Raw genomic sequence first — 25,237 nt, forward strand, 5'->3', positions numbered from 1 at the left:
CAACTAATGTTACATTTATTTTTTCCAAGGGTCAAGTGATGTGGGAAACCCAAAACAGTCTCCAGAAAACTGTTTCATCAGTCATTTGTCAGCTGCAGAGGGGAGAGGGACAAACATTAAATTGCTGCAAATTAATATCAAGCACCTTTGATAATTGTTTTATGTGCAGATTGATCCATTTCAAAGAAGGAAATGAGCTTTAAGCCTTTCAGTAAAGGAGAATGTAGATATGAAATGCCCTGTCAGGAGGGAAGTAGAAAGTTGTTCGTTCTTTGCTTGGGGCCACTGAGATTTTCACAGACTTGGCAATCTATAGACCTCTGACCCATGATGAATCTGTCAAGCTTCATGTGGTCTAGAAATAAATGGACTATGACAGGCCAATAACTAGTACATCACTTCTCCTGTGGATTTCCTGAGACTGAAGTATATTATTAAGACTGAAAACCTAACATCTGGCTACTGGCAGAACTCTGCTATTTCAGGCACAATTACAGATTTCCTTTTTGTCAACAATTTAATTTCATGGAGAACTGTTGAAATGTTAGTGAAAATCAACACACTCCCCACATTCAACCTGTAAAGAGTATTCAGGTAGATAGATGACAATTGTTCAAGTTAATGTTTAGCCAGGTGAACAATGTTAGCACCTGACTCTCTAAAGCATCATCAGACTTTTAATGACTGTTAGTGATTGCATCTTCTGACTCATGCTAAACCATGCACCTCCAAGACTATGCCACCTGGAGAACAATATTGAAGCACTAGTTTGGTCCTGATTCACCAGATGAATCACAAACACCACTTACTTCATGAAGCATCTAGTCACTGAGGTTTCCTTTACAAGCTCACCTCCAAGTGCTGACCTGGTACAAGCATGCTGAGTTAATAAATTCAGACAAGTTCACAGCTTTAAGGTACTAGGGTTTGAGTTGGGACCCCGGAGGCCTGAATTCTAAAGCATTTTCTACCCTGGATTTTTTTTGTACAAAAGCTTGCACCACTGTTGGCACAGGTTTAGTCCCAATATTGGCAGCAGGGTTGATGTAGATGAGTTTCTTATGGCTGCTTCTTGTGCCACTTAGCTCTGTTTCAAAAAGCATTAGATTACAAGCAGACTTACTTCTGGCTTGTGATCCCACTGGCAGTGTTAGACCAAGTTTCAGAACTGAATTTCCATGATCAGGAACCACTGGTGAAGACACTGCTGAAAAACATATCCTCCTTCTGAGCTGCTGTAATGGTCACAGTGAACCATTAAAAAAAACATCTACTGAGATGCACATCAGAATAGAAAGGCCTCAGATATGGGGATGTTGCAAAGGGGGGAGAAAAGACTTATAATTTAAGCTTTGTTCATCAGGGTCTTGATTCTTCCTGAGATGAAAATCCTCTCCATGTTGTGAGACTGGGGGGGAGTGCAAGGATTAATCCTGAAGCTGAGGTTTTGTGCCATCACTTCAAGAGCCTTGGTGGGGGAGGTCTTTGAAAGTCACCTTTACTTTGTGGACTAAAATGACACCTTTTGCAGGGCTGATAATTGCACATCAAAAACGACAGAATAGTGTGGGGCCCAGTCCTGTCCTTTTTCTTCTCCAGCATGTCTTCTACACCAGTGATTTGGACGAGGGTGTGGAGAGCACCCTCTCCAAGTTCGCAGATGTTACCAAGTTATGGGACAAAGTTAACACGCCGGAGGGCAGGGAGCAGATACAGGCCTATCTGGACAGCTTGGATCAATGGGTGGAATTAAATAGGATGTAATTCAACAAAGATACATGTAAGGTACTCCACCTAGGAAGGAGGAATCCCCAGCACACCTAGAGGTTGGGGGATGACCTCCTCAGCAGCTCAGAGGCTGAGAGAGATCTTGGAGTCATAGTTGACTCCAAGATGAACATAAGCTGGCAGTGTAACGAGGCCATCAACAAGGCCAGTCGCACCTTGTCATGTGTTAGCAGATGCATGACCAATAGATCGAGGGAGGTGATGCTTCCCCTCTATGTGGTGTTGGTCAGGCCGCAGTTGGACTACTGTGTCCACTTCAAGAGGGACATGGAGAATCTGGAGAGGGTTCAGAGGAGGGCCGCTCGCATGATTAGTGGCCTCCATGAAAGACCCTACGAGGGCAGGCTGAGAGATCTGGATCTCTTCAGCCTTCACAAGAGATGTCTGAGGGGAGACCTTGTAGCTGCCTATAAGTTTATCAAGGGAGAACAGGGAATTGGTGATGCGCTATTTACCAGAGCACCCCAGGGAGTAACTAGGAATAATGGGTGCAAACTAGTAGAGTAAATTTAGGTTAGAGTCCAGGGACGGGCAATTATCTTGGGCAGAGGGCCGCTTACCGAGTTTTGGCAAGCCATTGAGAGCCGCATGACAGGCAGCCCAGGGCAGATAAATTTTAATTTTCTAGATTTTTTAGGGACCCTGCAGGGCAGATAGACTGGCCTGGAGGGCTGCATCTCGCCCCCAGGCCACATTTTGCCCACCCCTGGGTTAGACATTAGGAAGAATTTTTTTTACAGTAAGGGTGGCCAGAATCTGGAATGGGCTTCCAAGAGAGGTAGTACTATCACTTAACTTGGAGGTCTTCAAGAGGAGGCTTGATGGTCACCTGGCTGGGGTCATCTGACCTTGGTCCTCTTTCCTGCCAGGGGCAGGGGGTCGGACATGATGATCCATTGTGGTCCATTCCGACTCTACAATCTATGAATCTATGACTTGTGGTTGGCTAGCAGGAATCAGAGCAGGACTGCTTACACAACTGCCTACACTGGAAGAATTGTCCCTGGCCCCAGTGTGCTGCTGGAGTCAGGTATCGTTTCTGGAAGTTCCCTCATTTCAGTGTGAAATGTCTGTATTTTTCATATTGTCACTTTACATGGAGCACTATGGGGTCTGGAAGTGAGACTGTCTACCCTTTTTGCTTTGCTGAGATCCTGTTTGGGTCCAGTAAATATCGCTAGCATACAACCTTTTCTAGTAAGCAATGTCTTTGTTAAATTTCTACACAAGTGCATGGTTGGATTACCACTGTCTTTTTTCACTCCTGTGCACCTCTGGCTGAATGATATCAGCCTGACCCCAAAACCTATATAGAACAATACAAGATGTCTTTTTAAATAACTATAAAGAGATAGCAAGGCAAAAACGACCAGTCCTTGAGTCATCCTTGATGTGAGTTAAAAATACATGGCAATTCTCTACCACAGAACTGAAAGCACAGTTGCAGCGTGTAAAAAGTTATTACCAAGACTGGTTAGCAGTGACCTGTTCTCAGTATATGTGAGATAAAATTATCCATCAGTCACAGGACAAAGTGATATTTGGGCAGATTTAATCAAGATACAACACATAATATCTGGTATGCATTGGAGAACATTTGTTTGAGATATCTGGGGTTTCAAGGCCCAAGACTGTACAATATAGCAAGTACTATTCTTGCTGTATGCTATTTAAATTCAAATTATTAGAAAACAATCAAATAGAAAACAGAAGTGAAAAAGCACAGTACATGGCAGGAGAGTGGGGAAATACACACAGTCCAAAACAGGAACTCACCACAGAAAATGAGTATGAACAGAAAGTGCGTGCACAGCATGAAGAAACGAGCCTCCAGCTGTTTGTTTCAAGGAACTATGTCAAAATAAGTTGCATTTTAGACCATAACTCCTTATCACTGTTCCTAATAATAAGGCACCAGAGTATTGAAACACAAAATATTTTAAAGTGCCAATCTACTCTTTACTGTTGGATTATTTATTATCTCTGTTCCATTAAAATCCCCTTGTATCAGGTGCTATACATACACATAGTACTTTCTCTATTCTAAACAGTTTATGGGCTAAAAAGATAAAAGGTGGGCGAATAGAAGCAATATTATCCGTGTTTTAAAACTAAGGAACTGAGGCACAGACAAATTACATGATTTAACCAAGGCATCAAAAGAAGTCTGTGAAAGAGTGAGAAAATGAATGCAGAGCTTGTGAATCTCAGCCTACTATTTACTGTACTTTTCACATTTTATTCTTTTTGATCAGTTAAACTGTAACATTCACTTTCCCTTTGGTTTCTAATCTGTTTAATTTTCCAGTTCTTATTAGAAGTTTGCATAAGACAGGGCGCAATAGAGAATTAGAGTACGACTGGAGACTGGCCCCAATGGTCATTAAACTATGAAGTAAAGGAAGGACAGATTAGGAGTGGGTGGAGGTTTCTTGGGTTTCATGATTTTATCATTTTTGAAAGCCCCTCATTAATAACATCTAACAGCAGTTCAGTTCCTGGATGCTAAAAATACTGCAAGGACAAATCTTTTGTTATTTCAACATGAATGGGCCCTTGAGGCAAAAGAAAAGCCTGTGAAAACCTAAGCAGAAATAGCAAGTTATGCCATTTTATTCATGGTTTTTTTTTTTGTAGAACACAATTGCCCAGCACAGCTGTGGTTTTTTTATACGTAAATTAAATGATGAAATCTATTCCACTCATGCTGTATTAGATTTTAGCATTTTAAAAACATCTGATTTTGAGAAATAAAAGCTAGTTGATACAGGTCCTTCAAACGAGTTTCTAAAGTACATGATACAGCTACATGAGGAAATAGAGGAAGGAAGCAAATCGGTTTTATTAAGTTGCCAACTATCTTGCTAAGGGGTATTCCATAGCATGGAAACCGAGAACATCTGAACTGCAAAGCCATTCCGAGTAATTAACTTGAACTTTTGTGCTCTAATTAATTATTTTAAGGCCATTCCACTATAAACAGGTTGTGAGATGTGCGTGAGGTGGGAGTGAATCATCCTATTAAAATGGAGAGAATATTTTTCTCTTGAGCTAGCATGAGAAACTCTGATAGCGACAGTACAAGTTCTGATTTGCCCAGATAATGAAATGTGCAGTTTGACTGAACAACTCACTACTTAGTTCAGATCCAGCTGGGGAAACATTGGATGCCAAAGTTGTTTCAAATATGCTGAACAAGTAAATTCTTTTAGCTGTTTACATGACTATTTTTGTCTTTCAGCATGAAGCATTTATCTAGTATGAAAAATTTACTGTTCAAAATGGAAGGAGCTATGGGATTCAGTCTGGAGCTTAATCAGAAAACAACATGGATTTTAAAAGGGTCTGATTCAGAAGAGACGTGGGTGTTTCATTATAACTTTGAAAGCACATATTTAAAGAGAGAGCTTGAAAAACAGTTAAAAAGAAAATACAATACATTCAATGATATGGATATGGGAAGGACCTGAGGCATGCTAGACCAGGAAATGATTGGAAAACAGTTGTTTAACTAGTAAGATAGGCAGCAAAATATACAGTTTGAATGAATCCCATGGACACAGTCCTTGCTGAATACATGTTAGAGTGAAGACACTGTTTGTGCTGAGTAGAAAAAACAGTTACAAATACCAACAGTAAAATGTTCATGTGATAGGTCATGATATGTAACCCTATTTTTACATGTTTTTGAAAGAGGATGACCTGTTGGGTCACGTGAAAACAGCTGAAGGAATAAACAAAATTTTTAGCTAAACTTTTGTTGATTTAACAATTTATATTTACATCAGATAGGAAAAAATGTGAACCCTCATGCTTCAGCACATCGCCTAGATTAGCAATAAACACCTTCTAGGGGTGGATTATTTTATAATTGTACATTATGGGGGTGTTGCACTTTTCTCTGATGTAGCTGTTTTTTGCCACTACTGAAGGCAGCACGTTTGGTGATTTGATCCTTCGTGGCAGTTTGCTTGCTTCCAGACCAGCTCCTATATACATGCGTGTAGCAGGGTGAACATACAGAGTGTCAGCTTTTAATATTGTTGTAATGCCTCCCAAGTTTGCTTATGAACAGAAATTGTACACAGTTTGGATTTGCCTTTTTTCCCTACCCACTCTGACATACTATTAGAAAACCAGACTCTTCTTACCATAAATGCCTCCCTAATTCTATTACCATAAATGCCTCCCTAATGAGAACTATCTACATACAGGTGGCGACCCTGGATATAGAAAGACACTGCATTCTGTTCAAAAAGGATAATTGTAATGCTGAATCATAAATAAAAATGAATATATTGATAACATTACAATTGATACTACTACAATTCAGTTCTGGTCCAGTTCAAACTAGTTATCTGTCCTTAGGTATTGCCAGAATCAAGATGAGTTCCTTAAAAGAACAGAACCTTAGACAGACCAAGCATACAATAGTTATAGAGAACTGAAGGCTTCTCTTATCTCACAGATGAATTAATCAAATGGTATTTAATCAACATGAAGTTGATACACATATAATCAGTGTATGGTCTCAATATCCAGAGCTTGCACCAAACACTATTTCTCATGAATATTTGTTATGAGGACAGATCTCAGACACTGAACCTACCATATTATTTGTCTCTAGAGCAGCTGGCAACTTTATTGGAAGTCTTTACTCATGTACTTGAAGATTAAATTATACTCAGACTCGTGTAAATTTAGAGAACTCAGCTGGTGTCATGGCAGTTACTCTAGATTTATTGCAGTTTGTGCAGAATTTGGCTTTAAATCAGGATATAATCTTGGATACTTTCTTGACCAAAGAGTAATTCCTTTACTTTAGTATGACACACTTCAAAGCAAGGCCACTTATGCCCAGTGGTGGTGGGGGGAGAGGGGAGGAAACGCAGGGGGTAGGGCTGCTTTGTTTATAGATGTTAGTGCTCACTCTAAATTTGGTACTATTAAAGGGTGCTAAAATAAAAGCCCTTAAATATATTGCTTATTAATTATTCTGTGTGAGTTCAGCATTGATACTTGAAGGCAAGGACAAAATGATTTCAACTGAGCAAAATCATTTAACAGATGCTTAAGTGTTCTGTAATGTAAATAGCAAGTACAAACATATACCAGATTGAGATTATGGTTGGAAATAGCTAGGCCCCAGAGGCTATGTTCTACATAATATCCTCTCTTTGGCTTGTGTGGAGTAATAGATGAGTTTAGACATGTAGAGAGAAGGGGTCATATACACTTAACATGCTTTTCCTTTTAGCTGGCAACATGCAGGGTTTACAAAAACATTTAAACTTTCATCTGCTCAAAATCAGATTAATCGTGTATTGAGTGTACAGCTCTGCCTATGCTACATAATATGCTTTAGGAATAAGAGCATTTACAAGAGATATTTGGGAGATTGTTATCTGTCAAACATGCATACTCAGAGATCTCTTTCCTCTTCCAAGAACGTGGTAAGACTTATTTTTGCAAACCCTTGTTACACCTCTCTATTGCTCTCCCTGAACATGCTTGTTTCAGAAAACTTCCAGAACCTGAAGATCAATAAAATTATGCAATGGTTCTCCGACTTGTTGAGTCATACTTGTTGAGAAATACTGTGTTGCAAATTTATTATGTGTATCGCTATGAATAACAGTGCGGTCAACAACCACACACGTAACGAAAACCGGAGTACTGTATATCTGGGTGGAAAGGTGCCAACTCCATACGGAATAAGGATGGACTAGGGACAGAAGTTACACCTAAACCAGTTTAAGTCATCAGAAACTGGTTTAAACCTGTAACACAACAGAAGTTTGGCACTCATAAACCAGTTTCAAAATGGCTGAAACTGGTTTAAGATAAACCTGGCTGAATGCAGTATCAGACCGGACCGGTTCGGGTGGACGGGTTATGAACCGTCTCTCCCGGGCCCCTGAGCGCAGGGGAGTGCTAGGTGCAGGTACGTTGTTTTTGCGCTCTTCAAGACCGCTATCAGCTCTGTGACTTTCACGGACTCGGGAAGCTTTCCACTTTACGTCCTAGCTGCCAGGATTAGGACACGGTCTCGAAACAAACAAAAAAAAAATCTCTTCTTTCAAAGGGGAAAAATAGTTTCTAGCCCTCCTGGCTTTCCAGAACATGGGGAGTCGCCGCTTCCTAACAACTCAGGAGCTTGAAGGCAAGGAGAAAAAAAGAGGTTTTGTTTTGTTTTAAACCAGTTCCCCCTGTTCTTTGAAAGAAGGGCTGACCCATGCCCCCCCCCGCAGTGCCCAGTGCAAGGCGAGTCTCCTCAGGGAGGTACGATGCCTCACTCATTGCCCCTTCCCCCCGCTTCCCGATAGGCTCCGCTCCCAGAAGCGATTCAAACCGCCACCGCCAAGCCCTGCCCCTTCCTCCCCTCACGCCCCAGCAACAGGCGGACCCGGCTCCTATTGGGTGGGCCCGCGACGCGCCGCGCTCCTATTGGCTCGCGCCGCGCCAGGGTGGGGCGGGGGAGTCGCGGCCGTATAGAGCGTGGGGAGGCGGCCGCCATTTCGTGTAGGAGCGAGCGAGCGAGCGAGGGGGTGGCCGCGGTAGGACCCCGGAGAGCGGGGAGTGAGCGAGCGGGGGGTGGGTCCGCGCGTCACGGAGAAGCGGCGGGACCGGCTGCCTGAGGCTCGGTGCGGGCGGGAGAGGCGGCCGGGGGCTGGAAGGAGCCGAGTGTGGCCGCCATGTTGTGCCGCTCTATTGTTGGGGGAGGGGTCCGTCCCGGCGCTGCCTCGAGCCCCCGGGGCTGGGCCCTGCCGTAGGCGCCGTCCCTGCGAGTGGCCCTGGAGGCTCCGCCCTCTACCGGAGTCACGAGTATTTCCCGTCTCCGTCCTCAAGAAGTTGCTGATGAAATTACCGCATCGGAGACGGAGGAGAGACGCGTTTCCGTGCACAGCGCCAGGCCCTCCCTTGTTTAATTAATTAATTAATATTATGATTATTGTTCCGTGTGAAGAAACAGCAAAAACGTAGCCTCACGAAAACGAAAGCAGCTGTGCAATGGCCATACAAGGGATAAATGGTTTTGGACGTCCTCCGTCTTTTGTTCGTGAACTGTCTTTGCCCCTTTGTCTGGGGCGAGGGAGCATGTCTGCTGTGTAGGTTGCAGTTTCAAAACCCAGGACGTCTTTCAGTGATCAGCTGTTTGTTTGTTTTTTTCCCTGCCCAGGGTCAGTTTTCACTTCTCTTTGCAGCTGGGACTTCTCACCTGGAGCCTGTTTGCTGAGAATCCGATGTGGGGCTCAGCTTCGTGGCTGGACACAGCAGATCAGCCCATGAAAACGTCTATTCCCGGCCAAAGGAAGAGGTCCGGTGAAAGACATCACCTCATTTTCCAGGCTGGGCAGCAGAAGAGGGGACGGGAGGTGGCGACGGTAGGGTCTGAGAAGAAGACCGAAAGGTAACAGGGAGAGCAGAGCAGGAATGAGCATTTGGCTGTTATATCTCTGCCAGAAGTGCTTTGGGAAGTAGCTCTTTGAAATTGTGCTGAAGAATTCAAATGGTTCTTGTTCTTTTCAGATTCTTGCATCATCCCCATCATTATATGAGCGCCCTCCAATAATTTTGCTATCTGCATTCCACACCCCCTCCCCCGGGAGAAAATAGCATGTTTTGATGATGATTATTACTATTACTTATTCTAATTTTAAAAAGTCATACCAGTCTCTCTTTATTTGTGAAGGCAAGTGGCACAGGGTTCTTAGCTTGGTGGTTTGTGAATGCAGTTTTCATTGCTCTTAAGAGGTTTTTGTAGAATTAACACTAAAGTGACCCAAGTCACTCCACTGTTTTCTGGAAAAATAAAATGTAGCATTCTGATAAAACGGCTGTTTTGGAATGGTCAGCTGCAGTCCCTGTGTAGAGGTTTAGGCAACATTCAGTTATCACCTATTGTGGACGTTCTAGTTCAGCCATGAAGGGACTGAGCCGTTTACAGCCTTTCTTTCTAGCCATCAACTGCAGACTGTATCGCTCATGGATACTGCATGAGGACTTAGTGTGAAGAAACACTCCTGGGCTGTGGACTGATTTTAAGCAATCACAGTCAGGATGCACATTCTTGATTGAAGTGTTTCTAAAGCAGGATTTGACAGTGTTCTGCAAAACACTAGGCTGTCTCAGTGACAGTAGTAGTCTTCTGTTGTGAAGGGCAGGTGGCACTAGAGGTCAGCGAATTCCCAAACATTTTGTTTTAACATTGGAATGCATTCATTTGAATTGAGCTTGAGTTAGTTTGATCTTAGAATAAAAAACAAAACAACTAAATGAAAGACTCATAGAACTCCAGTAAGTGTTATCATTCCCTTTCAAACAGGTGACATTGAAGTTGAAGATGGGTGGCGGAGAAAGATTCAACATTCCAGTTCCCCAGCCTAGAAATATTAACAAGAATCACCAACAACTTAAAAACAGGCAAAAAAGCAAAGATCAGAATTCTCAGATGAAGATTACCTATAAGAAGAAAGAAAGGGGGCATGGATGCAACTCATCATCTGTTGCATGGCAGGCCATGCAAAAAGGAGGAAAGAACGCTGTGCACTTCCAAAATAATCAGAATTGGAATCCTGCTTTATCGAGTCCCAACACACTCTTTACATCTCGAACCAATCAGAACTATGCTGGAGCAAAATTTAGTGAGCCACCTTCACCAAGTGTTCTTCCTAAACCACCAAGCCACTGGGTACCTGTTTCTTTTAACCCTTCTGATAAAGAAGTAATGACCTTTCAACTTAAAACATTACTAAAAGTCCAGGGTTGAGAGAACTTGAAACACATTTAAAATTACAGGGTTTCAAATTTGAGAATTAGTCAAATACATAGTTCCAAAATGTACTCTTTCTCATGAGATTGCTTTGTTGCATATATAAGTTGTGTCATGACTGGAGACAGTAGGACTTTTCTTAAAGATCCCAAACTTCCACCTTATCCAGGTTTGGTGTATTTTACTGTGAAAAACATATTTACTGTTATGCAACCTAATCAGTTTTTTCAGTGGCTATTAATGCCTGCATTTACTGTATTGGTCTTAATTTGAACTGTTCTCAAATTTGAAGTAATGCTACTAAAAAAGCTGGGTATTTCAGTGGGTGAGAGCTGCTGTTATAAAACCAACTTTTCTATAATGTAATGCAGCAATAGAAAGAGTATGCAACTTACAGAACACTATGAAATCTTTAGAAAACAAAACTACTATCTTTCACACTTACAGGTCCATCAGTCATATGAAGTCTTAAGGCTAATTAGCAAGTCTTTCTAAGCAAGCCTCTATCTGGCTCCAGTTGTATCAATGAATTTTTACTTGGCATTTGTCAGTCATCAGTTGACAGGGCAGACTAACATCCAAGCCTGTGACCAAGACTTTGACTTACAGAAAATTTACTCCAAATTTTGGGGGGGAGGGTAAAGAGAGTCAAAGGAAATAACATCTTGAGCTTCACCAAAATATTAGCAATGCATTTATCTAGAACTTGACCAAGTTGAAGTGTGCCAACTAATGCAGCACTTTGCAGTGCCAGGTGACTGCTAAAAACTTTTACAACCTTTCCTTATTTGGATTGCACTGAGCAGCTTTTAAAATGCATTTTTGTATTGGTTTTATACATCTGGAAGAACAGAAATTAGAGTTGTTCAGGTTAGTGTTAAATTTGCATACCTGGTAATATGAATGTTTAAATTAGTGAAGCTTGTGGTGAGTGTAAAACTTGTTTAAATATATAGGGAAGAAAGAGCCATGTAAATAAATGTAAAACTTTGTAGCATATGTAAATTTATGCTGGGCTTTCCTGCAGAAAATATTTTTACTACAAAACTGTTGAATGTAAGAAGACCATGCTGAGTACATGGCCTGATTTAAAAGGAAAAAAAAATATTTTGTTAGGGAAAAAAAAAAACTGTAAAAGCACATGTGGCTGTGCCCTTGCACTTATGTACCAGTGAATGTGCACGTGTTTGATTTGAAGCCGTCTTATTTTTAAAGTAAATTTAATGCAAAAAACAGCATATTGATTTTTTTTTTTAACTTTTTAAAAAAAAACTTTAAAGTTATACGTGCTCATGTTTTGAATGCATAAATGATGGTATCTATGATTTATTGCAATGCACCTAAATGCATTGAAATCGATTCAAGTCTTTAACCATAGTTGTTTGGATACATACATGCTTGAGATCTGGTGGCCTAGGATTTAGTGTGATTCTAGCTGGGTTTTATCAGTCTCCCTGTTGTTGTTTTTTTAAATTGTTGAACATCATATATCAAAGGAATTAATGAAGATTAAGCCACTTGGCACCTGGTTTTCATAAATTATAACTTCCTTGTCACCATGTCTCAATAACACTGAATATAAAAATTGAGTAAGTATAAAGCCCTTAAGAACTTGGTTTGCAGTGTTTGCAGCCAGCATGTGGGTATTTAAATAAAGGCTGGTGCTTTTATTAAAACCCAGTGCTTGGTTTTGTTGAGTGATGCCATAAACTATCATCTAGAAAATGGTGCTTCTGTAGTAAATGCATGAAAACTTGAATTGTGGCATACTAAGGAATACATGAAGTATCTGTTTAAAATGCAGGTCTAGTAGATTGTGAGTAAGCAGTTTAAATGAAGTTACAAAATGACTTATTTCAGCAAATAAGTTCAAGTACTCAAGATGCACTTAAGTACAATACATTGTTTATACATTCAAAATGTTGGCAGCTATTGGAATGTTTAAAAATGCACTAATCCAAAAAAAATTGGCAATATCTTAAATTTATCATCATCCTTATTTTCCAAACTTTCACTGAATTAAAAATTATAGCCCAAATCTAAATGTGTTTGTATTCTAAAATTAAATTTTATGAAGTACTGCATGTACTTTTATGGATTGGAAATCATAAAAGCAAAATAAACTACCTAACCTTTTCTCCCCCAAATGTGTCTGGTTTTTTTTCTTTTTAACCTGCAATAAGATGGCTAAGGGGATGGGATTCTGTATGGTCTGGTGAGAACAAGGTACTGTCTGAGTCTAAACTTAAGGGTTGGAGCACCAGTCCAAAACACTTCACGTTCTTCAACAAGAGCTGACCAGCTATTTAGGAAGAATTTTAATGAGTGAGAGTAAAGTAGTTTCTTGAATTAAATGCTTGCTTTTTAGAGCAGGGAGATGGGAATTAAATCAGAATGATACATTTGAAAAGCAAAAGGAATGAACTAGGATTTGAGAGAGATTAAGAAAGTAGCTCTAGTAGCAAGAATTATCCTGAAAATGTGCATCCTGGTATACTTCTATACTGTGTTAACTTTTCACTACCTGCCAGACTCTTCTTGTAGAGTATGCACTTGAAAGGCACCATGTTATGACCAGTGACACTACTTCCTGTACTTTAAGGAAAACAATTTCTAGCTCCTTTACAGGGGTAAGAGAGTAACTTACATTAAGGACAATCACTTATCATAGGCTGCTCAGTTTTTTTACTGAAATTTGCCCCACTTATTTTCTAGTTTTATGCTTCTGTAATTAGTTTTGCCTCATAAAATCCAAAACTTTTTTTTTTGCCAGCTTCAAGACTTTTTAATTTCCTCATGCAAAACACTGATTTTTATTTTTAAAAGACAGAAAACTTGGGCATAAGTCATTAGACTCCTAGTTTCTGAGAATGGATGCTTGAAATAAAAAAAAATAAGTCTTGATTTCTTTACACTATTTCTGGTTCTGCAAGGTGCTTGAAATAACAGGAAATAGCGCAGGGCTTACTTCTAGATCTTAAGTACTTTTAGAAGATATTAAATGAGATGCAAGGTCAGCCTGCCACTTTTAGCAATAATTGTGCAAAATACATTTTTCCAAATGCAAACCAGAACACAATACTCTGGCTAGCTGTGTTCTGTTGAACTTTTTTGAGCACTGAGTTCTGAAGTGTCAACTGAGCAATGTTTCTTTCCTTAGCCTTTAATTCTCTAGTGGCTCCTCTAGTGTGGGCCCAAAGGAAACTTACCCTTTCGTTCTTTCACAGTGGGTGACTACTTTGCAACAACACAAATACAGCTCTTATAAAGTGTTCTCACATTGCCAAAAGCCCATAAATTTTTATTCCAGAGTTAAAGGATTGGCACAGGTAGAACACAGAAAATTTAAGACAAAATGGTGAATACAAATAAGATAGCATCATCTTTTGACCAGATACACTATAGAGTATATAGTCCTCCCCTCCCCATGGTTTTTCTTTATAAGGAGGATAGTCTCTATGTGTGATTGCAAAAGAATTCCTTTAAGGCTCTTAGTAGGCTGCATTTTACATTTATATTGTAAAAACTAGTCTTAGTAAGAGAAATTCCTTAAGTCAGAACATTAGGAAAAAAGTTATTTTAAGTTGTTATACCACACACAGGTCCACTGAAAAAGTTTCAAGAGCATAACAGCCAAAGCAGCTTTTAAGCTGAAAGTCTCAAAAAAAAAAATCATGGCTTTATTAAATACAGGTTGAAGAGAAATATGAGACTGTAACATCTATTTCAAAGACAACAGCACACAACACTAACTCTGAGTGCCATATTGTTATTCTCTTAGTTCAGGACTTTTCCCCTCATCAAATTTAGTTAGGTGCATGGACTTCTGGATTTACCCCTACCCGTAGGATGCAGAGGTTCCGATACAGCCTTCTGTAGCATAATGGTTCTCAGCTGTAACCTTTCAAATTTAGAATTTACACATTTTAATTATACATAATTTGCATGCATGGTAAGATTAGTTAACCACAGAAAATCATACCTCCTACCATTTTTTGTTACAAAGGAAAGATGTTTACATCTCTTCTTTTGCAGCCTGCATTTAAAAACATCCCATTTATATGCAACTTCCAGATCAGTGCCTTTTGTGGAAACTGTTTTTAGTGCAGGACTAAAATGTGTGCATCAGGGAGATGTTATTTATAGAGGCTGCAACTTGACTTAGTTTCATGTATAACCAAAGGGGAATTTAATACCTTTCTGTCCTCAACTGAAAAGCTCCAGAAAATAGTCTCTTATTTTTACCACAGGTCCCAGAACTAAGGTAGCATCTTTATTCTTGTAACTCTGTAAGATTTATTTTCAGCTTTTCCAGCTTACTCATATACACAAAAAGTAAAATTAGATTTTCCCTAATTGCATCAAAAAACCTCTGATGATGCCACTTAAAAAACCCCCAACAACTTAGTAATTTTCTTTCTGAACTGTTTGATGAGATGGCTATTTCAGCTGTAACTGTGCACTTCTGATATATTACATGACATGGTAGAAATAAAACAAGTGTTCGCCATTTCTTAAAATTTTTGTTTTTGTATGCGTCTTTAAATATGAGTTACCTCCCACTCAGGATCTGGCTATTGAACCACCTCAAATATGACAAGATGGGGAAGCTGTGGGGTTATGGAGTATTCTTGATGATGGAACTTAACAGAAGGATTAATGACAACATAAACTAGCCTAAAAAAGCCCAACTTGGCATTTTTCTTCATTTCACGTTAACTCTCTTAAGAGGACAGTGATTCAGCTGGATATCCTGCAATAAAGAACTGAAATTCCTTTATTATTAAACCAAAGGGGGCACCACTGTTCCTAACCTTGCTCTGGAGTCAGATACTAAAGCTGGAATAATTCCAATGGATCGATATTTCCTTCATTTCATTTTATTACAGCATGTTTGCTAAATTTACAGCAAGCAGAAAATAAGCTGGGTCTTTAGTTACTTTGATCAAAACATTGATGTTTTAAAGGTAGTACACAATATTTGTTAAAAAGAACATATAAAAATACCTTTTTAGAAGCCTCTATAAGAAAGGAAATACAAAGTTTAATCCCACAACTTTCCTCTGCTAGAGCTGCACGCTACTGCTACAGTTTTAAATAGACTTTGTTGTTTTTAAACTATACATCCAGGAAAGTCTACAAAATTAAAGGAACGTGCATATAAATGATTGCATAGCAGAACATGAACGTTAACTGCATACAGTAAAGAAAAAGTTAGAAATACTATTAAATATACAAAGGTTCTAGAATCAATCCCCTAAGCACGTTCCACAGCCAATATTTAAAAGCCATCTGTGTTTCCGCAAAGGCCCTGCTGAAGTTACTAAAACCAAAAACCTATGTTTTTCTCTAAAAAGGATACTATTTTTCACCAACATCTTTATGTGCTACTATACAGACAGCAAGGAACACTAGGTGTTTGATGCTGGCTCTCAAATTTGAATATAAAAAACATCGCCAGAAGCCATTTTCATAACAAAATATCTTGCCTTCCAGAGAAATATTTGTGAGATTACATATTAGTTTTGTAATTATTTTTTCCGCATTCAATTTACCAAAGATACTGTGATAAACAAAACAGCCAGAGATGCAGCTCTTGTTCATGTCCAACCTGGAACATTTGTTATTTAAAACTAAATATTGTAACCCAAACACTGAACAGTCTTGGACTAAAGGGTATAAATTCAGACTTGTTCAACTACATAAATTTTGAAGTGTAAAAGCAAGCCTTTAGTTACTCAAGAAGAGATGGCTAAATTTGATATCTATCAATACACCAACTAACCACAAGAGTCATTGGCATAAAAGTTCAGTTCTTACGTACTGTACACACACAACTTGAAACAATCTACTTGCATCTAACAGCAAAAAAAACTAAGCAATTTATGGTTAACTGCTCACTAAAATTTAGAAGAGATACAAAAACTGCATAAAACATACACACAACCTAGTATTTTAGCTGCTCTGTAATTTTAAATTTGAACTTAATTTTCCATTTTAAGTGTTCTTAAGTATCTAATATTAGCAGCCAGGTAAAAGCAGCAAAGCCTCCATCCTGACAATGTTCACAACACTGCACAATCTCTGAATGAGTCTTGAAGACCGTGACTATCTCCACATACTTTATGCAATGTTAGTACCATCTCTCCAGATGGCAGGGTTAATGAGAAACTTCAACACCATCTGTCTGAGAAAGCTCCATTTACCAACCTACTCATTTAGGTAGGTATGAAGAACACAGTCCCTGTCTTTGAACAATGGAAACAAAATTGCCAGGCTGTATTTCACAGCAGTCAGCTTGCACTACAGCTGTCCAGTCTTCCGCTTGTATTGTCAAGTTAAAGAACAAGTTAAACCACGAGTTCAACTGTTCCATGCAAACCTGCACAACTTCTCTGTGCGGTACTTTTACTAGGAAAATGTTGCAAATTCTGCTCAAGTGAGTTTTATTACCAATTTTAACCATAAAAAAAATGCAAATCTTTACAAAAATATAGACACCACAATCAAATCAATAGCTGCCCGTGACATTTAACAAAGTGGACTCTCTCTCAGTGGCTTCCAACACTGTGTTATTTTAATTATAACCATTGCCTGCTACAGGGAAAACAGACAGAAAGAAAAGTTTTTAGCACTGTTGCAACATCATATTCCTGATAATTTAAGTCAACTGAACTGTGTGTAAATGAATGTTACATGCCTAAAAACAATATAGATACACTGTTAGTGGCCACTGGACTTGGGACTAGTCCATGACCGTGACCTGGATTTTGACCTAGATCTAGAATGTGATCTTGACTGAGATTTGGATCTAGCTGGTTCTTTTTTTCTTGATTCCTTTTCATATCTTGAGCTGGACTTATAGTGTGTTTTAGAATCTGTTTTAGCAGTGCCTCTAGATTTGGTGTGAGATGCAGACCTAGATCGTGATTTAGCCTTCATTTCTTTCTTGGGCTGTGACTTGGATCGTGATCTTGAATTGGATTTAGATCTTGAAAAAGATCGATTGCGGTGTTTGAACCTATCAGAATAAAGGGGAGAGATTTGAATATACACAATGCTATCCTTAGACATCTAATACATTCACAATTATTTATCATTTTTGCAAGAGAAAATTTAACCTCAACTTAAGGTATATAGTTATCTAGTTCTGAATTTAAATAGTGTAAAAATTATTTTACCTATCATTGTCCGAATGGCTTCTGCTACGCCGTGGTCTTCCAGTAGGTCTACTGCTAAAAAGGCACATCAGAAAAAGTAAACGGTGACAAATACCTATGCATGTTTGCATATGAATAATAAGTTTAGTTTTCTGAGATGTGCATTTGCTTTTAATTATTTTTAATGAAGCACAGAATCATATTTCATTGAATATCTGCTTTGATGAGGCATGCAACACACAACTCCCACACGTTAGATTACAAAGTGAGCATACAAAAAGAAAGTATTCAAAATGTTAACAAGGTAAATAGTTAATGCTTTTTCCCCTCAAACAGACTGCTGTGTAGTTGAAGCCAAACACACTACACTTACTTTCTAGGACTATAAGATCTTCTATAGTTGTAATCAAAAGAGCGACTTCTAGACCTCCTCCTTTCGTAACTCCGACTTCTAGACCGCCTATATCTGTCATAGTCGTCATAACGAGAAGAACTATACAGGTTTCTCCCTTCCTTGGCTTTCATCTGATTTGGAGCTGTAGAAAAATATTTAGCATTCTTCTGTTAAAAATAAATTTACCTTCCTACTTTCTAGATCAATCCTCTTCACGCCTTCCTCCAACAATACGAGTAATGGCTGCTTGCACATACATTTTCAAAAAACCAATTCACTGAGCTCAATTCATGAGTCACGTTGGGGCACTCTGACAAGGATAGGAAGAGGCACGTGATAGGTATGTAAGAACATGCCATCTTTATGTTTTATTGCCATTTGTCCCCTAGGGATAAAGCAGTCTCAAGACTATTCCGAGTTTTGCCCAGTTGCCCTGAAGGATGATTTGGACAAAATAAGATTGCCTTAGTATAGTGGTGCTTCTGACAGTCTCCCAAACAATACACCACATACAGTAACATAGCTTATTGTGCTGATATCAGCCCAAAGAGGGTGGTACTCAGATGGCCTTAGTAGTCAGCTTCATGGACTGATATGTCTTGACATTTCTGCCTTCTGTGTTAAGATGACACAGTCAACTGGAATTGAATCCATTTTTAAAAAGACATATTAAAGTACTTTCACATATTACACCTGCCTCAAAGTTGTGTTTTCATTTTGAGTGATCTTAGGTGCATCTGTCTTTAAAAGAATATTGCCTCCCCTTTCATCAATGTCAGAAGTGGAATGTAACAGAGCATAGAGGAAACAACGAAACTGATTACACACAAGGTTAAATAGAAACAGACCAATATACAAGCTATAATTTCAGCCTTCTCTAAAAAAAAAAAGTATATACACAACATGCATTCATTCTATATATAGTTTGGGCATAACTTAGCAGGAAAAAGGCTCTGTTCTGTATTGTGATTTCTCAAAGAGGAAAAACAATACTACTTTGCCCACTATCCTGTAGCCTGCCCTTCAATTATACACATCCCTCATTCAAATGTGAAGAAAAAAGGGCATAAACCTTCACCCTGTTATAAATCAATGTGTATTTTAAAAATTTTCTGTATTACACTAAAGACCAGTAGTGCCCAGTTTTGAACAACCTTGTGTATACAAATTAAATGTGCAACTCTTGTCCCTCAATAAGCTTAATGTGATGTTACCTTATCCAGAAATGTTTGGAACTTAAGTTTTTGTATATGCCTACAATTTCTACTGACTTCAAAGATTTCTGTGAGAAAACTTCAAAACTAAGCCGTTTCTCAGATACTTTATATGCAGCAAGATCCTTGGAGCTGACAGCTGGTCTGAAGATGAATGTACAAGCTTCTGCTCAGACATTTTTTAAAGCATAATATTTAATACAATGACATTACCCCTGTTTTTGAATGGCAAACGCCAATTATGATAACTTACTTCCACTTTTTTTGTTTGGTTAGCATGCAAAACTTTGTACATCACACTAAGCATGAAACAGACTCTGTCTCAGAGACAGTCCAAAAACAACCTCTGTTCCATGGTAAATTTTGATACTTCAGAATTTGTTTTCATTCTAAACTAATCACAATTCATTTTGCTAATGCTAGAACATGTTATATAATAATACTTCATTTTGAGAAAAACATTCACAAGAAATCTGGCCAGCATATTCCCATTAAACATTCTGATATTTTTCTTTGCAAGATTACATTTTCTCCACAGAAGACTTTTTTCAACCAGTACTATTCATCCTCCAATTGCAAATAATCCTTGCACTTAAATGTAACAATTTTTGTTAACAAGAGATTTAAAAACTACTTTAAGTACATTAAAAGACATCCAAATTACATTCGAGTATAAAGTAGCAAAAGATGTTTTAATGATGTTAAACAGTGGCTGCATAATGTTTTCTAGCACTGACTATCCTAACATTCAGACTTAAATTGAATTCTAATAAACTACACACAAGGACACTTACTCTTCCGATCTCCCTGCGCAAATTGAATTTCTATCTGACGGCCACAAATCCACTTTCGATCCAAATTATGGAGGGCGTCTTCAGCATCACGGACATCTTCAAATGTGCTAAGTGTTAAGGTACTTGGGAATTTGAGTAGTTTACAACTTTAGAAAGTAGCAGGATGTCCTAATACCAATTTCACAGTCTTTTACAAATTTCTATTAAACAGGGCACGTTAAAACAGTTTCCCACTAACCAAACTGTGGGAGGATTTCTTTTGAGAACATATAAACCCTGTAGTATAAGTAAAACCAAGAATATTTATCCTTTATGCTGTGACTTAACTAACTTGCTAGCTTCCCTTCTTCCACTTATGTGTATGTATAAAAAGTAGCCTTTTCAGGAAAGATATGATTTTAGTTAATAACAATAACACTATTCTCTAGGTCTGCCTTACACAAAGTAGGAAATCATAACTCTAAAAATGCTTTAATGTCAATGGTAAAAAGTGAAAATTCTCCTCTCATGACTAGTTACTCTACTGTGTTAATGGAAATTTTAAATAGGGAGAATGGTTTGTTTTTTTCCACCTACTGCTTACTCAAGTATGGACCACCATATTCTTTGGAATAAAAACACACCGAAACTTTACACTATGACTCGGAAGCTCAATAATACAGTCATTACCAGTATGCTCAGTCCATTAGTGACCACTACTGTAATTCACCCACATTTCTCGAACTAGCTGACTTGAAAGAATGAATAGTCTCTTTTGTCCACATAACTCGGTCCTTCGCCTGAGCAGAAAATAAGTATACCTACAATGTGGTACAGTTTATCTTGATAAATAAACCAAGAATGAATGCATTTTAATTTGAGACCGCAGTTACAATTTCAACACCACTCACAAGAGAAATATTACAGGTTTTTGTCAATAGACTAAACCAGAATCATTTATCAAGTTACCGCTTACATGAGAAACAGAAGAGAACTGTTATTCTGTAGGATACATCAGGTATGACTCCTTTAATCTTGGCCACCATTCAACTTCATCTTGACCTTTACCTCTTTAAGTGCTTGTCAGAAGGACTTGTCATGAGATGCTTGGCCAAAAATGACAGATGGCTTTATCTTTTACTTTGAAAAACAACCTTTTCCCCCTTTTGTAGATAAAGCGAAGCTTTGTCTCCCATTATGGCTTGTCCTTCTTCCAGCTTTTCTTTATTTTTTCTTTTCCCAAACTCTCCCTTCTCTTCAAGCCTGATCCTTAAGAGGTCTTTGGCTTGTCTACTTGCCTTAATTGTTGAACTCTACTCTAAAGGTTCTTTCATGCTTTCTCTTTGGGGTCGCCATTACTGTACAGCTTTACATTCTGAGGCAACAACAGAGGACAGTAAATTAGGGGACAATATTAAAAAAAATAAGTTTACCTCATTTTTATACAATCTGCTTTTGATAAAATGATTCCAGATCCCACGTTTTAAAATTAACAATGTATACCAGCCACAATTTGCTCTAAGAACAAATATTATTTTCAATACCAGTTGTGTTAAGAACATGGTAGAAACTTCAAGTCAGTGATAACTGCCACTTAATTATCATATACTATCAATCTGAGTGACAGATAGAAACAAAAATCTTTTTTTAAACTAGATTTTGTTTAATTTTTTCAAAAAAAGATAACGAGCAATTTGCAAGGTGTTAATCTTTGAAAAAAAGAAACACCACAATATAAGAAAGACACTTATTAGGTACAACACAAAAGTAAATTGCTTTTTCATTTAGATTTGTTACCTCTTACACAAACTTGAATTTCAAACTTCAACACCCTCACTAATCAGCCAGCTGCAGAAAGGATATTGAACATATGCGAATCCTCTTGGGCGACGGGTGTAGAAATCCAGTGGAACATAAACATCAACTATTGGCCCATAACGACCAAACTCACGACGTAAGTCTTCAGACCTGAAATGCCATGAATAAATGTAAATAATGAGAAAAATGTGTAAGCAAGTAAGTTACAAATTTTGTAACTAAAGAAAGGAGTGTACTTGGTAGCCGTGTTAGTCTGAGACAAGAAGACATACAAAAAACTAGAACTCTTGGTCCCAAAATGATACCTTTTATTAGACCAACTGGGAAATCGAAAGAAATTTCTTGCGATTTTCCAGTTGGTCTAATAAAAGGTATCATTTCAGAACCAAGAGTTCTACTTTTCTTATGTAACTAAAGAAAGTAATTGGTCTGGAGAACACCCCCCCCAACTAACAAAACCCCCTAACTAAACCAAGCACTATGGTTACTACTATATTATAGAGCTAGTCAAAATATAAAGGGAAAATATTTTTGGTTAATTTCTTTGTGGCTAAAAGGTCAAGATCTACTGTGTAAGTAATTAGATCAGGGTTAAACTGCACAAAAGAGCTTTTCCAAAAGGGTAGGTTAATTAGGGTCTTGCAACAGGGACAGTTGATTATTTGCTATAGTTCTGGAATCTGGAAATTACGTTGCAAGTGTCAAGTGAAAAGTCATCCAGATGGTTTGTTTGCTAACCAAAGGATCCACTGTACTACTAAAGGTGGGTGGAAAGGAAATGTGTAGGACTGAAGAAAAGATAAACAGTACATATCTAACATTTAAAAAACACTTTAAAGATCGTCAAGTATTTCTAACTTACTTTTTGCATCTTGCAAAAACAAAGTTACAGCATTCAGTTAGTACTGTCATTCTAGCTTGATTTTCCAATCAATCCCAAGCCGCTTTCTACTCAACCAGTATTTATAACCTCATCAAACACAACTCATCTCATCTTAAACAGCTAGTTGAACTGTTTCACTAAGCTGACCAAACACATGGAAGGACAATTCTGTACAACAGATTTGGGGACACCTGAAATTCCCATTCTACAACTAGTTACCTAATAACACCAGCTCTCAAACGGCATGTCTCACTACTTATACTGTTTTATACATATAAAGTTGCCATGATTCAGACATGAACACTTCAAACAAGATTCAAAGTTACCACTGTACATCTCTTTTTTCCTCAAAAGAAAGGAAAGACTGCACATGAGATAGGATTAAAAAAGGAAATTGAACAATGAAATTTAACAACATAATGGTATCTGTACAAAAGAACAGTTTTAACAGTGACTGCAAGAAAGTTAACAAGACACTCATTTTCTTCATAATTTTAAGTGGTCTTCCCTAGCTACTCTGGCTGCAGAAGTAATTTCCCCTCTAAAGCAAGTCACAAAAATCAATGGAGAAAAAATAAAGAAAAAAAAGAGGCCAACCAAAAACCACTTTTATGTTTCCAATTCAAAACTACCGGTATCATGTATCCTCCATATGCAACCCATAATTCACTTAATGATTTTTCTTTCTATGTAATGTAATGCATGCCTCTTTTAGGGTAATTTTCTTTCTACTATGTTTCTATTGTGAATCAGTACTATGACAAGAATCACTACTACATCACATACTTGTTATCTTATATATGCTTTCTTTAAGAATGCTACCCTCAAGTCTGCTTTATAAATTAAAACACTTTTAAAAAGTTTTTAAACAGATTGAGAGAGAGAAAGAGAGAGAACACTACAAAACAAAACAGACAAAAATAAAATCTGCTGAAAATATCCGGGGCAGAAATGTGTGCATGTGCGGGGGGGGGAGGGAGACTGCCAGGCAATTTGGAAGCACCATTATCACATGATGAAATATACAACAGCATGAAGCCCCTTGCATTTTTAAACCCTGGAGAGTTTGACCATAAACACTGCAAACTGAAAACCTTCCCACCTACTGCCTAAGCCTCACCAAAAAACCCACAGAGAAGAACAGTGCAGAAATATTCTGCCTACATGAACACAAACCCCAAGATTAGAGAAACTGACAGAACCAAGAACGTAACACGAGAACTGCTACTGACTCTGTCAGACACGGGTCCACCCCGCAGAGGAATGATGCTGAAAGGGACAGTGAACTGGGTCTGACCAGGGGGTTCCGCTCCTCTCTCACTTGCAGCCCGAGATCTTAAATGCTGAAGCAGGTCCGATGCAAGGGCCGTGCCCCTCATTGCCCTGCTCAACAGTGACGGATGCCCCTTTCCTCCCCTTGGTGGACCTAGCTGCACCCCCAGCTTCCACCACCTCCGAGGGTCCCTGGCTGTACTGCTGTACGGGAGTGGAAAAGAGCCGCCTGGTGTTTATTTTAACACGCTTTGACCTGGCGAGGGGGGGTGGAAACACTCCCAGTGGCCATCCAGGGACGGTGAATTCATCCCCATCCCGCTCTGATTTCCCGCCCTACGAGCCACGGATGGGCGGGAAAGCTCCCCGCGGCTTGGTGCGCGGCGGCGGGTGAGAAGGGGGCAAGGCACGGCCCCCTATAAAAAGCGCGGGGAGGAAGCTCTAAGGGGAGCACAAAGAAGCCGGCACGGCGCGGCCCAGCCTCCCACTCAGGAAGCCGTTGCCTCTCCCTCGTGGCGCGCGGCCTAGCGCGCCCGCCACAGCCTACGCGGGCCTGGCGCCGCCACCACCCACCTGGTGTCGTCGGCCACGTTCCGCACGAAGAGCGAGGTGTTGGGGGGGCGCAGGTAGCGGGACATGGCGGCAGCGGGGGAGGGGGGTGAGGCGAGCGACGGGGCCCGGTGCGGAGCAGAGCGGAGCGAGACGCACGGCGCCACAGCCAACCGTCTCCCCGCCTCTCGCGAGACTGCCGGGGCGCTTCCGGCGAGAACTGGGCCAGAACGAGGGGCGACAGGGGAGGGAAAAAAAGAACCGGCGCCAAAGCCTTCCCCGCGTGCCCCCTCTGCGCATGCACAGATTCCACTCCTAGGAGCGTCCCCCGCCTGCGCATGCGCTTTTTTTTTGACGTCGGTGCTGCGCACGCGCCAGCTTCCCAGTCTCCTCGGGGTGGTCTCTTCTGCGTACGCATGCGCTGTGCCGCGAAGTCGGTTGGAATGTGCGGGTGTCTTGTTTTCCCGCCCAAATGCTGCTGAGGCGCTCGTCGTCTCGGGGGGTATTAACTGCTACCCTGAGAGGCAGAAAGACCTCCCTCCCTCCCTGGAGCCTTACTATCAAGTTTATAGGTGTTATAGTATAAACACCTGGTCCTGCTCCACACGTAGCT

The 25,237-nt window shown here is 39.6% G+C and overlaps 2 protein-coding genes across 4 annotated transcripts; one reads left to right on the forward strand and one right to left on the reverse strand.

Moving 5' to 3' along the window:
* Nucleotides 1-8,247: 8,247 nt before the first annotated feature.
* Nucleotides 8,248-12,708, forward strand: PNRC2 (proline rich nuclear receptor coactivator 2). 2 transcript variants are annotated; one of them, XM_019512400.1, is made up of 3 exons: nucleotides 8,248-8,345; nucleotides 8,994-9,199; nucleotides 10,115-12,708. In XM_019512400.1, exon 3 carries the CDS (start codon nucleotides 10,133-10,135, stop codon nucleotides 10,556-10,558), a length of 426 nt encoding a protein of 141 aa, XP_019367945.1. In that variant the 5' UTR covers nucleotides 8,248-8,345; nucleotides 8,994-9,199; nucleotides 10,115-10,132; the 3' UTR covers nucleotides 10,559-12,708. The 2 variants fall into 2 exon arrangements, with proteins under 2 accessions (XP_019367945.1, XP_019367946.1); XM_019512401.1 differs by lacking the exon at nucleotides 8,248-8,345 and having other exon boundaries at nucleotides 8,786-9,199.
* A 1,524-nt stretch (nucleotides 12,709-14,232) lies between these two features.
* On the reverse strand, nucleotides 14,233-24,923 carry SRSF10 (serine and arginine rich splicing factor 10). Of its 2 annotated transcripts, none has more exons than XM_019512398.1 (6): nucleotides 24,649-24,923; nucleotides 21,966-22,070; nucleotides 20,124-20,227; nucleotides 18,095-18,257; nucleotides 17,743-17,793; nucleotides 14,233-17,582 (listed from the first exon to the last, which is right to left on the reverse strand). In XM_019512398.1, the coding sequence occupies exons 1-6, from the start codon at nucleotides 24,711-24,713 to the stop codon at nucleotides 17,285-17,287; spliced, it is 786 nt and encodes a 261-aa protein (XP_019367943.1). In that variant the 5' UTR covers nucleotides 24,714-24,923; the 3' UTR covers nucleotides 14,233-17,284. The 2 variants fall into 2 exon arrangements, with proteins under 2 accessions (XP_019367943.1, XP_019367942.1); XM_019512397.1 differs by having other exon boundaries at nucleotides 17,743-17,796; nucleotides 24,649-24,920.
* Between the last annotated feature and the right edge of the window lie 314 nt (nucleotides 24,924-25,237).

This window comes from Gavialis gangeticus, unplaced genomic scaffold, assembly GCF_001723915.1.
Source record: "Gavialis gangeticus isolate Ggan-Ray unplaced genomic scaffold, GavGan_comp1, whole genome shotgun sequence".
NCBI classification, from domain to species: Eukaryota; Metazoa; Chordata; order Crocodylia; family Gavialidae; genus Gavialis; species Gavialis gangeticus.

What these genes read in the sequence shown, in the direction of transcription:
- PNRC2 (XM_019512400.1), top strand. Translation starts at nt 10,133, where the DNA reads ATGGGTGGCGGAGAAAGATTCAACATTCCAGTTCCCCAGCCTAGAAAT.
- SRSF10 (XM_019512397.1), bottom strand. Translation starts at nt 24,713, where the DNA reads ATGTCCCGCTACCTGCGCCCCCCCAACACCTCGCTCTTCGTGCGGAAC. An exon ending in AGAGGATTCGCATATGTTCA is followed by an intron (nt 20,228 to 21,965) that starts ATATCCTTTCTG and finishes AACACTTAGCAC; the next exon opens with ATTTGAAGATGTCCGTGATG. An exon ending in AGCCATTCGGACAATGATAG is followed by an intron (nt 17,583 to 17,742) that starts GTAAAATAATTT and finishes TTATTCTGATAG; the next exon opens with GTTCAAACACCGCAATCGAT.